The sequence below is a fragment of the Micropterus salmoides genome, unplaced genomic scaffold (assembly GCF_014851395.1).
Source record: "Micropterus salmoides isolate LMB-PRFRI ecotype aquatic unplaced genomic scaffold, ASM1485139v1 Ms_hic_scaffold_4, whole genome shotgun sequence".
Taxonomy (NCBI): Eukaryota; Metazoa; Chordata; class Actinopteri; order Centrarchiformes; family Centrarchidae; genus Micropterus; species Micropterus salmoides.
The window spans coordinates 21,468,405-21,484,245 of NW_024043372.1; the positions used below are offsets into that span (position 1 = coordinate 21,468,405).

General features: G+C 38.2%; 1 protein-coding gene across 10 annotated transcripts in view; it reads right to left on the reverse strand.

Moving 5' to 3' along the window:
* The window catches only part of LOC119886589 (flocculation protein FLO11-like), a 59,188-nt gene that overhangs the window by 7,404 nt on the left and 35,943 nt on the right, over positions 1 to 15,841 (reverse strand). For 5 of the 10 annotated variants that reach the window (XR_005441518.1, XM_038697418.1, XM_038697419.1 and 2 more), the window contains 2 exons: positions 15,513 to 15,809; positions 15,233 to 15,301 (listed from right to left, as the gene is read on the reverse strand). Coding sequence is in view for 9 of the 10 variants with exons in the window: in XM_038697418.1 (XP_038553346.1) it covers positions 15,233 to 15,301; positions 15,513 to 15,809 (366 nt within the window). In the remaining variant the exon portion in view is untranslated. Of the gene's footprint in view, positions 1 to 8,799; positions 10,762 to 11,502; positions 12,078 to 12,351; positions 12,393 to 13,427; positions 13,527 to 13,746; positions 13,816 to 13,904; positions 13,959 to 14,374; positions 14,450 to 15,232; positions 15,302 to 15,512; positions 15,810 to 15,841 lie in introns of those variants that run through there. The other 5 variants (XM_038697426.1, XM_038697425.1, XM_038697424.1 and 2 more) reach the window with 5 other exon arrangements.

The window sequence follows — 15,841 nt, forward strand, 5'->3', positions numbered from 1 at the left end:
AATGTCATGTTTGCAAGTGTGAACCTGCACACCTGTTTATAACAGTCTACATAAATAATTAGAAAATCTATAAGAGGTTTAACTTACACATGAAGATGACAAAAAACATGCGTCCAGCCATGATGATGTACTGAAGAGTGAAGAGTACTTAGACTGTTCAGAATCAAAGAAGATGCTTGTGTGTCTCACTACATCGACTGAAGTGTCATTTTGCACTTTAGGCTTGTTCAGGAAAACCACAGCTAGAGACAGACAGCAGAAACACACATTTGACATCCTTTTAAAGTACATGTATTTTATTTATATCAAATCAACCACATTGGAGGTGGACCTCTGAAGAAAGATGATGAAGTGTGTGTGTGTGTGTGTGTGTGTGTGTGTGTGTGTGTGTGTGTGGGAAATAAAAACTTCATTAAAACCGTTATTTGTTAAAACTGCTCACATTTGCACACACATTTGATGGCCTGTTCAAATAAAAAAGTTATTTTGTGTGTTTCTCCTAAACATTCAAGCATTTTAATATATACAAACACAAATTATTCCCTCAAGTTGGTAAAAATGTCACATTGGCTGAAATAATATTTTTAAATGATGTTAAAATTATTCTTTCCTTGCAAACAATTGATTTTGTCTCTTTGACAGTTTACCCTTTTCATTGTATTCTTATGGGTTAAATCTTGTGTTGTAGTTGGGTTTTACTGTTTTCTGTGTATGCAAGTATGGATTTGTGTAGCACATGTAAGGTAAATGTATAAAGCACTTTAATACAAACATGTTTTGTGTTTAAAGCATGTTCAATTTTTGAAATGAATGGGACTTTTTCAAATTTGTGTATACTGTTTTTACCACAAATGATACATGTTATCTTTTGACTGATCAGTAAAGTTCAATTAAACCATTACACCATTCTGATGTGTTCTCCGGGATAAGCAGCATGTGACAGTATAGTTCATAACTCATTTTGAGATCAAATAATTCATTTGAAAAGCTGATTTAATTTTGATGTTATTACACTACTACACAATTACATTTTCAGGACATGTCATTTCATTTATAATAGCTAATGTTTATAATAGAGTGTATACTAAGTTTGTCACTGTTTAAGAATAAATGACAGTTTTTTAAATTACTGAAGAAAACAATTTTTTTACAGATATCCTGTTTTTTGAGCTGCATTGGTATAGTTTACTTCATATTTTTCATTATCTGCAGCATTTATTACACATTTATTTTCCTAGTCAACAGAGTGGATCATGTGAGACCTGGTGCCCAGAGAGCTGCAGAGACCTGTGAAGCATCCTAAAGTGCTGGACATCTGAATCTGATGGACTGACGTGGAAAGGACTTCTCCCCTTTTGTTTACTTTTATTTTTAAATATTGGCTATATGTGTTTTATGTGCATTTTAACTCATTTTGTCTTTACTACTGAATGAAAATGTTACATTTCACATTATGTCTGTCAATTCCACAGACATGCTGGTCATACAACAGATGAAACATCAAATATTAAAACTGAACTTTTGCTAAATGAGAGAAGTTTAGTATAAGTTAAAAAGTGAAAATACTCCCAAAACATGTTTCATGTTTCACATGAAATGTGTTCATGCAGTGTATTTCTGTGTGCTGGAGTATTTTCACTTTCAACCTTATACTTAAAGATAAATAAGGAGCCATACACCCAGTACCAGAGCCTGCTGTTGTTGAAGACTGCCTTCTTTGCTGCTCTGATATAAGTCTAGTTTAAACACATAAATCCAAACTAACCTGTGGTTAAGAGATGAAACAAAGAATGACCTGCCCAAAGTAGTTATGAATCTAAATAGGTGGTGTCATTAACCGTTGTAGTGGATCAGCCAGTGTTGTTTTAATTATTTTATGCGATTATGAGATTCCAAAAATCTTTCTCTCCCTGAGGAAAGGGGGGCGTTGTTGCCAAGTGAAAGGTTTGCTTTCCCTAAGTGCTGTTTTGGGCTGAAATCCTGTAAATGTGTTTAACTGGTAACGTTAACCATTCTAATATTACAACGACTAAGTAAATGTTTCCTTTCCTTTTATCGAATGCTTGAAACCAAGAACGGTATAACCGTTTGACATCTAAGGTTCCATTGTGTTCCATTGTCCATTGTTCCATTGTGGAGAAGTATTTGATTAAAATACGTGCATATAGTCTTTAGGACTATATTAAAAGTTAATACACTGAAGCCTCCTCCTGGTGACACGCTCTTTGTCGCTCGCTCTCTTCTCTTGTATAACCAAACTACGTAACACAAACTTAAGCATGATTTATACTCCTGCGTAGGGTCTACGTGCATAGCTACGCCGTACGCTACGCACGTAGCCATGCATTTATACTTGTGCGTCCTTGTTGAAAAACAGACACACGCACACTGAAAACTGTCACACACACACTGAAAATGTGCGCATATACACTGAAATACAGGGATATCTGAGTGTGTGCGTGTAAAATTATTTTTGTGCACCCGGAAGCTTTTGTAGTGTAACAGGAAGCCTTAGATTCCTGTCCTAACTTTCAAAATAAAAGCATAGCTAACATGATGAAACATGGATTTCAGTGCGAGTGGTATTCTTTGTTCAGAGAGATTGTTTATCTAAGCAATTATATGAACAGTTAATCATTTATTATATTTATATATTTAGTTCAGCATCCGGGGCGGCACGGTGGTGCGGTGGTTAGCACTGTCGCCTCTATAAAGGCATGCGCCCGATGTTAGCTGGGATTGGCTCCAGCCCCCCACGACCCTGTACGCAGGATAAGCGGTTGACGATGGATGGATAGTTCAGCATCTCTAAACCTACAGGGAGGGATATTTATTGTATGTCACATTTAATTTTTGCTCCTCACCTTCAGATATTTTATAAACTTCATCTCTGTCTTCTTATTCACATGAAACCTACAACACTTTACTTTATGATCTACAACATGCAATGATTTGCTGAGCTTATTATACACATTCTACATGTATTTTGACCATGGATATTTAGCTAGCTGCATCAGTGACTTCCTGTTACAATGAAACAGGCACTGAAATGTGCGTACATTGTCAGTGCGTGTGTGACAGTTTTCAGTGCGTCTGTTTTTCAATGTTTTCACCCTAAATGGCCTCTCATAGAAAACATTGAAAAACAGACGCACACGCGCTGAAAACTGTCACACACGCACTGACAATGTGAGCACATACACTGAAAACACGGAAATACTGGCACAGTCACATTTACAATGTGCACATACACACTGAAAATGATCATACATGCATTGTTGAAGTACGCCGACTTCTCTGGGTCCGTTGATGAGAAGAGATCAGAGGAGACAGTGCCTTAAGTTTCGAGACCTTTATTACAAACCAAAAGCAATTGCAGATATATATCTGGAGACTCCTCACACCAACACAGAGTCTACTCTGAAGCAGTAAGCAGAGGAGTCTGTCTCTTCCTATGCAGCCTGACAATTTATAGAGGTAACTGTACCCAGAGTGGTGTGTCTGTGTGTCCGTGTGATTAGTGATATGGATGTGTGTGCTTGTGATTGGGTGTGGATGATTGAATCACAATGTATGGTATGTGTTTGTGTCAACACAACTTCCTCTTATCTAAGCCTCACAAACTAAGTATTGCAACACAAGTTACATAAGATATACAGAGAGCATCATGCACCCTTCTCACAGCACCAACAACACACCAAGCACACGCACTGAAACCAGGCACAGACACACTGAAAATGTACACACACACACACACACACACACACACAAAAAAAAAATTCACACCACACAAACGTCACACAGAGTAGGATACAGGCTACTTGTCTGTGTGTGCCTGTGAAGTCATTTCAGTGCCTGTTTCATTGTAAAAGGAAGTCACTTCTCACTACCTTCTCTTCTCTTCCCCGTCATGCCCCCCCCTTAAAACCCATCAAATAATACACTGCTCAAAAAAATAAAGGGAACACTAAAATAACACATCCTATATCTGAATGAATGAAATAATCTCATTAAATACTCCTTTCTTTACATAGTTGAATGTGCTGACAACAAAATCACACAGAAATGATCAAAAGAAATCAAATTTATCAACCCATGGAGGTCTGGATTTGGAGTCACACTCAAAATCAAAGTGGAAAACCACACTACAGGCCGATCCAAGTTTGACGTAATGTCCTTAAAACAAGTCAAAATGAGGCTCAGTAGTGTGTGTGGCATCCACGTGCCTGTATGACCTCCCTACAATGCCTGGGCATGCTCCTGATGAGGTGGCGGATGGTCTCCTGAGGGATCTCCTCCCAGACCTGGACTAAAGCATCCGCCAACTCCTGGACAGTCTGTGGTGCAATGTCTGGTCGATGGAGCGAGATATGATGTCCCAGATGTGCTCAATTGGATTCAGGTCTGGGGAACGGGCGGGCCAGTCCATAGCATCAATGCCTTCTTCTTGCAGGAACTGCTGACACACTCCAGCCACATGAGGTCTAGCATTGTCTCGCATTAGGAGGAACCCAGGGCCAACCGCACCAGCATATGGTCTCAGGGGTCTGAGGATCTCATCTCGGTACCTAACGGCAGTCAGGCTATCTCTGGCGAGCACATGGAGGGCTGTGCGGCCCCCCCAAAGAAATGCCACCCCACACCATCAATGGCCCACCGCCAAACCGGTCATGCTGGAGGATGTTGCAGGCAGCAGAACGTTCTCCATGGCGTCTCCAGACTCTGTCACATCTGTCACATGTGCTCAGTGTGAACCTGCTTTCATATGAGGAGAGCACAGGGTGCCAGTGGCAAATTTTGGTCTTCTTGGTGTTCTCTGGCAAATGCCAAACGTCCTGCACGGTGTTGGTCTGTAAGCACAACCCAGACATGTGGATGTCGGACCCTCATATCACCCTCATGGAGTCTGTTTCTGACCGTTTGAGCAGACACATGCACATTTGTGGCCTGCTGGAGGTCATTTTGCAGGGCTCTGGCAGTGCTCCTCCTGCTCCTCCTGCTCCTCCTTGCACAAAGGCGGAGGTAGCGGTCCTGCTGCTGGGTTGTTGCCCTCCTACGGCCTCCTCCAAGTCTCCTGATGTACTGGCCTGTCTCCTGGTAGCGCCTCCATGCTCTGGACACTACGCTGACAGACACAGCAAACCTTCTTGCCACAGCTCGCATTGATGTGCCATCCTGTATGAACTGCACTACCTGAGCCACTTGTGTGGGTTGTAGCCTCCATCTCATGCTACAACTAGAGTGAAAGCACCACCAGCATTCAAAAGTGACCAAAACATCAGCCAGGAAGCATAGGAACTGAGAAGTGGTCTGTGGTCACCACCTGCAGAACCACTCCTTTATTGGGGGTGTCTTGCTAATTGCCTATAATTTCCACCTGTTGTCTATTCTATTTGCACAACAGCATGTCAAATTGATTGTCAATCAGTGTTGCTTCCTAATAAGTGGACAGTTTGATTTCAAAGGAGTGTGATTGACTTGGAGTTACATTGTGTTGTTTAAGTGTTCCCTTTTTTTTGAGCAGTGTATAATGATATATAGTTAAAATAATTGTGCAAATAGTAAAACATTACAACGCAAACAGGGCAATTAAAGTGCTTTTTAAGTTTAAAAACATTTTGAGTCACCCCTCTCTTGCCTCACAGTGGTTTGGTCCATTGCCTGCTTTCCCTCTCACAGGAGGCCGGTGGCAGAAAACCAGTTCTGATCCGTCAGTAGTTGTGGAGCTCCAGTAATGTCAAGCAGGCTGGCAGGCAGGGCTGTTTTATGCACTTTAAACATTGGATGAACTAATTATTGTCTTAAAAGGGGCTATATGTAGTTTTTCTACTAAAATGTATCCTTTTTTTATTGCCCGTGTGTGAACGGGTTGTAATCTGACATTAAAATGATCCACTTTCCGGGTTTGGCTATTAACTCTGAAGGCAAGTATTCCTATTTGAAGGCTCCGGGTCGGATTTTCCGCGAAATCCAGTGACTGACACCTGCATGCGCGCTCCCGAGGCTCTCGCTGTGTCTACTGACTTCACCCACTTGACCACTGCAACTTACGACATGGAGTCTGCTAACACTAAGAAACGACCTGCTCCCAGCACAACACAGACTCCACATAAGGATAAAAAAAACAAAAAAAAGTTTTATCTGCTGAAGCTCGTCAGGCCTAATGCAGACCTCTGCTTTGTTTTGGGTATAAAAACAGACCCAGAGTTGGCTTTCATCCTATTGGACAGGTAAGCTAACATTACTACAAAGCATGTAAAACATATTTTGATTTTGTGCTTCAGTTGGCTCAAGTTAGATAGCGTTAGCTCGCCGACTAACGCCGAGTAGTTGCTAATGTTGTCCGGTGCAAAGTTATATCGCTTTCACATTACTTTACCAACTAATGCAACCCATGTTACTTTTCTCTGTACCACTGTTATGTCAAAGTGTCAAAGCCTGCAAGAAATGGTGTAATGGTAAAAAGCAAATGTGGAGCGATTTGTTTACTATCCCATAGTGATGCAGCCACGAGCAGCCAGCTAACGCTACAGTAGCTCGGACCCGCCGCTGTTTGCTTCATAACGTTCAATTTAGATTTATTGCCCTTTACTGATACTCAGGTACACAGCTTCTCCACCTCTCAGTCGCTGTAACTATCATGATCCACATAATATACAACCCAGTGGAAGAGCCATCCATCCACTAACACTACAGTAAATTTACTTACTGCGATCTAACTGCTATAAAGTATGACACAATCTCGAGATAGATAGATAGAAATAAATAAATAAATTGCTGAGCCTCTGGTGACAGATTCACAGATAGTTACTGAGCATGGATTAGTTCAAGATCAAGCTGATAAAAATATTACTGTAACATTGCAGTGGGAGTTTACCTGAGTTTCCAGCATGTTGTGTGAAGCTGGCTCCCTACCTGTCTATAGCAGCTCTCACTTTGCTTTTTTTCGGGAGTACTGTGCCAATATGCCGGTGTCTCGCTGCGCTGAATGAAAGGTATGGCGCAGGTATCGATCCGCCTCTGAGATGGTAACGTTGAAGTAACAGAGCCTGAACATGTCTGAGTGAAAAGCCACAGCCTGCATGCTGGTGTTCCTGCATTTATTGCAGGATTTCTGTATGAAAGTTGTGTTTCGGATTCTGCTGGCTCATGAGTTCAAGCGAGCACGCGTACAAACACACGCCTGGTTGCAATCTCAGATGATGCTGAGTCATTAATAAATTAATCATGACAAAACGTTATGATAATCGATTACTTTTCTATGAGCCCACTCTGTTATAACATTAGGCCAACGTCACCTTGCTTATTTGGTAGCTTGTTTAACAGCTTATTGTACAGGAATTCAACTTCTACAGCTAGAGATGCACAGATTGATCAGCTGGGGACTGAAATAGGCCCTTTTCCCACCCCCGCTTACTCGGTTCTGAGCGGTGACCGGGCCGAGCAGTGTCAAATATCCAATTTTCTGCCGGTCACATTGAACGTTTTTACTTTTGACACAAAAATATTTATTGCGAATTATCCAGCATACAGTCAGCAAAGCATAATAAATATTCAAAATAGAACACTTATATTCACAGCACATAGCTCTCTCAAAATAATAAAAGCAGTTTTCCCAATTGTCTTTTTGGTCTAATGCAACATGATGGCTAAAACATGTGACCTGTTCCATAGAAATAAAATTTTTTTTTTACCTTCATTAGAATGATAATTGAAGTATACTGTACAGTATACTGTTCATTTAAAATCATTTGTTGATAGTAGTCATGTCCTAACAAAACAGTGAACATGGTCATTTATAATGTTTACTTATTCATATTCTTAGATATTCAACAGTTATGGATCCCTTTTACCTGAGAGACTGGCGCCACCGAGAGACCCATCTGTTACTCTTGCTGCATCAAGTAGCAGCTTAGATGAAGATCTAGATTTGGATGTAGCAACCCATTTATTTTGTCATTATTTATGTTTTTATTACAGCATGTTAAAATTGTTTATTTTCATATAAACTGTTTTGTATTTATAATAATATTTTATCAATAATTCCTTTATTTTCATCATGTTGTATTATCTTAAGTTGTCTACGTTGTAATCCTTTTTCTTAATAAAATCTTTGTATTTAATTTGTTAGGACGGATTACCATTTGAGAACCTGTTATGTTTGAGTAAAAAAAAATTCAATATTGTTCTAATTGACAACAAGCCTCCTCCACACGCGGCTCATCTGCTGCTGTGAAAACAGAATCGCGGGTGAAAAACCATACAGGAGTTCTTTTAAATAAAACTGCTGACAAAGTCAGAGCAGCAGACAGAGAGAGAGAGAGAGAGAGAGAGAGAGAGAGAGAGAGAGAGAGAGAGAGAGAGAGAGAGAGAGAGAGAGAGAGAGAGAGAGAGAGAGAGAGAGAGAGAGAGAGAGAGAGAGAGAGAGAGAGAGAGAGAGAGAGCACGCACGCACGCACGCACGCACGCACGCACGCACGCACGCGAACAGGTGTCGGTCTGTGCTTGTGTGTCTGACGGGGAAAGAAAGGTGAGCAGATAGTTTGTGATTAAACACAAAAGTGAATTGTAGAATTAAAATGGTGTGCATTTTAATTTCAGCTCCTTTCGTTGAAAATGTTATGTTTCATCATGACCAGAAAAAGCTAAGATTTCCTATACTGGTGCTGATGGGGATCCTAATAAAAATAGATTTTTCCAATAGTTATAGTCCAATAGATTTTATAGAGAAATAAAATCAAAATCGGCAGGTCAGACCTTTTAAAAAATCAGTAATTGGAATTGGCCAGAAAACATGTAATCTGTGCATCTCTTACAGCAATAATCCTGTGTGTGAATATTAGGCTGATACCATAGATCCACCGTTGTGTTGGGTTTTGCACATTAGGCTATGATAAGTGGCAGATCAGTTGGCCTGCTGCCATTAAATATCTAAAATACACACACGCACGCACGCACACACGTGTGTGCGTTTGTAAGATTCCAGAAGAAACCTAAATTACTATGTTGCCTAGTGGAGCAAGTTATTTAGGATAATATGACCACTGGTAAACCTATGAACTTAAGTCATATTTAAACAACTATTGCTTTGTGTTGTTGGCCAGAAAAATACTAGTGAGACTTCTCTCTGTGTACACGTATCCTAAACAAGTACAATTTTCGCTGTATTATTTGTGTCCCCTTCAGAAATTGAGAAATATCATGTTTATTGTCCCCCCCCCCAATTTACGCCCATGCGTCTGTATGAGTCAGTCTGAGTCAGTTTGACAGCCTGAATACAACCTTCAAATGTGTAAAAAGCAACTGCAAAACTGTCTGCTTCTTTCTGACATCAATTTGACAACATTTCTGCAGAGAGTGCAGTAATAGACAGCGGCACCGCCATGATAAAAGTCGGACATCTCCGACAGACAGCAACAGTAACTAAGGGGGGCGTGGCCTTTTTGTATTAAAGGTTTTCTGAAATATTATATTTAAATATGTAAATGAGGTAGTATCTAATAAAATATGCGCTAATTTGCAGCTATTTCAAGAACTAAAATCTAAATACTGGATTAAGTCAGGTTCAAAATTATTGTTTTATTTTGTTGACACATATACTGAAATGTTTTTACAGAGGGGATTTTGGATCTTTTTGTTATTTAATAAATCAGAAAATACTGTATAAAACAGGCATTTTCAACCTGTTTGGGGGAATAAAATGTTCTATAATTTAGGCTATGTATGAACAAACCCCTGTGTCAACCTTCAGAATATAGTCAGGAATACGACTGGAAAGCTTGGTGTGTGTAAGTGTTACAGAAGTGGAGATTTTAGGCTTAGAGTATAAGGAAAAACTGCCTGTAAAGATAATTCTACATATTTTCATTAAAAATCAATATTTACAGACCCAATATCGAATCAATTCCAAACAACAACACAATATAACACATCAAAACTGATAAATGAGTAACAGCATGTCTGAACAGACACAGTTCAGCATTCGTTTGGAGTCACTAGGTCACATAAGCCAGAAAAATATTTAAAAAATATATAATATAAAAAATAGAATATGCACACAAATCCAATGTAAAAAGATGTGTTACTTTTTCAATAGTTTCCATGTCATGTGACCCAGGAACTCCAGCCCAATGCCCAGTTGTAGTACTACATTGGGCAAATGAGACACACCCCTTAATATTTGAGTGCTTTTTCTCTTTTCTATATTCTATTAATATTTTATTAAAAAAATAATTTTCTTTTTCCAATAAATTCCATGTTATGTGACCTAGGCTCAAAAACCAATGGCAAATTGTAGTACTACATGGGGGAAATGACACTGCACTGTTTTTATATTTAAAAAAAGAAAAAAACTTTCCCTAAAAATTTAAATATAAAATATGCATTCAAATCTAATATGAAGGGGTGTGTCTCATTTTTTCAATTCGCCATTGGTTTGGAGTCTCTGAATCACATGACATGAAAGCTATTGAAATAAAATTTTCCATAACACCATTATAACACTAGTAATTTATTGATGCGCCCTAAGCCATCCCTTGTGCCCTCGGAGGTGAGCTAAATGCCCTTATACTGCCAACACTTCTGAGTAAGAAGAGCCACTGGATCCTGAGTGAATGTCTGTCGAATATCCAACCTAAACCTAACTTCACCTCAGTGAAATTTAGATAGAGTAGAGTCCAGTGGGCCAGCAGAAGTAGCCCGGAAACCAGTGTTTGCAGGCTGGAAGTACAGTAACAGCTCGGACAGGATGAGGCCAAGGTGCTGTGAGGAAATGGGAAGACAAAATGGTTTGGAGGTAGTATAGTAGTATAGTACACATTTGTTGATTGTTTTCTGTGGGTTACAAATACTAAAGTCCAAGAAAATCTGACACATTTAGTTAAATATACTAGTTTAGTCTGACACATTGATCATTTATCGGACCACAGTTTGAGCAAGTTAGAATGTATGGCTCTCAATAAGTAGTCTATGTGCTGTGTATTGATAAAATCATGGCGCTGTCTATGGTGCTGAAGTAGCAGACGGATTCATAATTGCGCCTTTTTCTCTGAGTTCTCTCTCTCAGCTCTCATTTCTTTGTTGTAGCGATGCTGGTATGTTCCCAGATATCTGTAGTCACTTTTGGGATTACTGTGTTATTATCCATAGAAAAAAAAACAACAGTTCACATATATCACTGCTGTCTTGTGGGGGGGGGGGGGTTTCACATTTTGGAAACTCATCTTCCACGTGGGGATTAAAGATCCTATAACGTAAATAATTATTACATTTTAGGATGAAGTAAGGTAATGTTAGGTTTAGGCAAGTATCTGTTATGGTTAAGTCTTCGGGGAATTAATGTAAGTCAATTTAATGTTCCCAAAAGCGATGTGGTGGGGACTTAAGTTTGTTTAATGTAACAATTAATGAGACTAAGAGACTAACTAAAGAAATTAAATATTCATATAGGGTTTATACTAAATATATTACATAATGAACTAAACAAACTAATTCAAAGCATGGTATTATTGTATATGTTTTATTTATTTAATTATATTAAACAAACACTGTATGTGCAGTAGCAGTGAGTTGTAAATGCTTGTTCATTTATAGTGCATAGTAATAAAAGTCATCATAATCAACATTAAACAGAAACACATGAAAAAACAAAAAATTAAAACAAGAGTACAGTAAACTTTTGCTTTAATTATATATGAAACTAACAACTAAACACATTTTCACTGTTAATTTAAAGAAAACCTAAATTAAAAGGCAGGTTAGACCCCATGCTGTTTTTTGTATGTCATAAACTGCACCTTAAAAATAGGATCTGGCTCTAAAATCTGGGAGACGTAAACGTTTGGTTTGATCTTTTAGTTTGCTGATATGAAAAAAATTACATTTCAGTAATATTACATTGGTCTAGAAAATATTAATTAATTTAAGCACAAGTTTAGCATTTTCAACAGTTTTTAGGTTGTCTCCTTCTCTTTACTGTTTGCATTTCAGTGTGACTGCACGGTGCTGTACACCATACCATTCAGGGCTGAGGCAGCTGGCTCCTCGGAGATGGTGCAGTACAAATGGTATGTGTCAGGCTGGGTAAAGAAAGAAAACAACTGTAGCATGATGTCTGTGAAGATTCTCAGTCATCCAGGTTTTTGTTATTCAAGGAAGATAAAAGTCAAGGGCAACTGTACTTGGTTTAAGATACCGAAAGGGTAGGTTCCCAGAACTGAAGAAGCCACTTCAATGAGAGGCAAAATGTCTTTAGGTATCTAAAATCCAGTTGCCCTTGATTTTAACCTTCTTTGGACAACTGTAGCATTTATTAATATATACAACAAATATATTTTATATTGTAAGACTCACATCCTTATTTTGAAGCTGTCGCTTTTTCACTTCCTCAGAACCTAGAGAGAAAGACACATACAGTAAGATGATTGTCTTGTCTTAAATAAAGCATTTTATTGTGTGCTGAATTCCCTCAGAAGCTCCATTACAGACTACCAACATCTCTCAGTGGAGGTCAGTAAGCTCACTTGGTCAGTAGGGGGAGCTGCTGCCTGTGCAATTGTGCTATTGCTATGTGCTATTTATGGACATTCTGTGTGGGTTCATCAAGATTGTTACATTCCTACAAACATATTTGTACCCTCAATCCAACTGCTTGATAAAGTTTGCAAATCTACTTCCTTGCCTCAGCGTCAGCTCTTTAGATTCGCAACAAGTGTTTACACCATAGACCATAGATGGTTTAACATTCTTTATTCCAAAATACTGCACAGTCTGTGTATCAAATAATAAGTTTGTCTGATTAAAAGTAAGTCTTCAGTCCAGCTGAAAGTATTTAAGAATTTGATGGTCACAATATGATTGTCATGATTTTGTGTATCTTGAACAGCATTACACTTTTCAAGTCCATCTTTCAGCCATAACAAAAATAAGCATTCTATACCATCTTTTCTCAAACAATGTTTTGTTAACATGTGAAAAACAGTGTCAGACTCAAGAAAAGGATGTTATAGTTGTCTCAGTGCAGTGATGGTCTCACACGCATGATTTACTTTCAGTTTGAGATGCAGGTCCATGTTTGCTGTATGCAGGCTGTTGACTTCCACAATAGTTAGTTTATTAGCTGTGAGGGAAGTGGACTTGTCAAATATTTCCTAGAAACTGCAAATGGCTTTTAAGATCCAAACTAGAATGTATGTATTTTGTGTGTATCATTGAAGCTGTTAGAACCTGACTGATATTCTGCTGATACTCTCACAATTGCTATAAATGACATCTGAATGAAGTGGAAGCTTTTTTTAGTGTTTATATCATAGTAGTTGTTTAACCCTCTAAAACTGAGAAAATCTCAAGATGCATTGATTGTGAAAATATAACTTTAGATTATCAGACAAATTTGTCACTTTATTAGGCAATTGGATCAACATTCTCACCAGCTTTTCTTTTGTTCCAGAGAATTGCAGAAACCAGCAAGATGATGCCCACAGATACTCCACATCCGGCCGTAACTACTACTAACTTCAACATTTCTGCTTTGAAACCAGAAGCCATAGACAAGTGTCACTTTCGCTTCTCACAACATCCACAAACAGCAAGAAGACACATACGTGCATAACTACAATATGTCAACCACCAATACCATTTCACACCTAATATATAAAACAGAAAGCAAAGTATTGCTTTTTTTCAGATATAAAGTTAGGTTGTGAATTCTGAATTTAGGCGGGGATGAATTACACATATTGTACGCACCTGAAGCTGTGTTGGGAGTGTTTCCAGGGAAAGAGCTGTCTTTATTGCTAGTAGTACTAACACTCGGTCCTAGTAAATGCACAGCCACAACCATTTTTAAAACTTCCACAGTAATGCGTGTTAACATTTTAATGCAGTAATAAAAATCTTTAGTCTACCTGTTATGTTATTGACTGTTTCTGGATTCATAGGAGTCGTACCAGAATCTGTTTCTTGAAAGCACAAAAACATATCAACATTAAAACTATATGTTGTCTTCCTTTGTACATGTGCTAGTCTGCAATGATTAATTACTTTTTACAAACATAGTCACTGTTTTACATTTACAAGTAGAGGTGGAACCATCAGTATTGCTTGGTGTACTAACAGTCCAACCTGGTGAGTCATCAAAGTACATTTCAAACTATTGAATGCACTGAAACATGTATAATGTGTAATTAACTATGTCACACTTGATATACTGTATTTGTTATTTATTGATTTGTTACTTAAGTATGCACTTTGACTGGCAGTGAGGCTAATCGCCTTTTAAAGCATAATCAGTGTTTCACAAGTGAATATTACATAGTGTTTATTTTATATAAACACCTTCTGGCAATGCGAATCGTTGAAAAACTGAACAAGTCACCTGATGCTGGTTTCACTGATGTTTGTAAAGTAGAAATAAAACTACCAGTGCTACTTGGCCTTCCAACAGTCAGACCTGGTGAATGAAGAAAAGTACCTTTCAAAAAAAGTCATAATACTCAATAACATATATCATTTGTGAATAATTAAAGTCACATATAAAATCTTTTAAAACTAAAATAACAAATAGTGATTTGTGATCAAGATCTGGATTTCTATTCAACATCTCCTGTGACTCTTTTTTTCACAATATCTACAATAAAAGAAGATGAATTTGACATCTGAGTATTTGTGCAATTACTTGAACAGTTATATTAACAAAACTGGAAACCAGAACATTTTATTACAATTGTATTAGATTAGCCATTGTATTAGACAATGTGTTTGCACATGTATTTTAGGTGATGACTGGTGTGTTGATTTAATTTTTTAAATAAATCTTAAAAGCTTTTATGATTGACCATGTCCCTTGTGAGTGTGACCATGCTTGACCAGTAAACATAACTTTGATTCTGATATAAAGTCATTTAAAAATAGACACAAACACGCAGTCATTTCAGCTGTTCATGTCTTCTCTGACTCACCAATCAAGCTGTATCCATCACTACGAGGAGACAAAGAGTTGGGTTCACTTCCCAAACTGTAACTATAACTACTCTAACCTCTAACATGCATTTATTGTGCTCGTAGATTTCTGCATTGATGCTTCTATATTGTTCCTAAAATATAAGTCATTTTGGATAAAAGTGTCTACCAAATGAGTAAATTATATAAAGTTACTGAGTAAAGTAGGTTGTAAACATAACTTAACCCTTACCACTGAATTCAAGTGGCAATGAATTATACATATTGTACTCACCTGAAGCTTTATTCGGAGTGCTTACAGGAAAAGGGCTATCTTTAGTGCTAGGTGTGCAAACACTGGAACCTAGGCAAAGCACAGCCACAAAGCAAGCACAGACAACATAATCACCACGAAAATGCTTAACACTCATTTGTGGTTTTTGACCTGCAAAAATGTTGAATGTTGAAAATTCATTAATAATGTTCTATCCTGCTGGAATATTACAACACACCACTGTAGTCAATACTGTATCAAGACACGATACTATCAGTCGATGGGAGAAACAGTCACTCACTGTGTATGGTGATGGAGGATGTGTCACTGTGTGGAGATGGAGAATCTAACTCTCCAAGCTTTACAGTGTAAAAACACAACACTTTAACCTCAGCAGGTGAACTCTGATTTGCCATCTTCAGCAGCTCAGTTCCTGTCAGTGTCTTCAGACAAGAGGAGTCACTGACAGTTCCTCCACTTAAAGTGTAGAAAAAACACTGAGACTCAGAAACAGAGGATGGAGTCTGACAGTTCATTGTGACTGACTCTGTCTCTGTGATTATCGGTGGATTCACTGTCAGTTTGGGCGGAAGAGACGCTGAAATCGTAAGCATATTGGATTACAGTAAA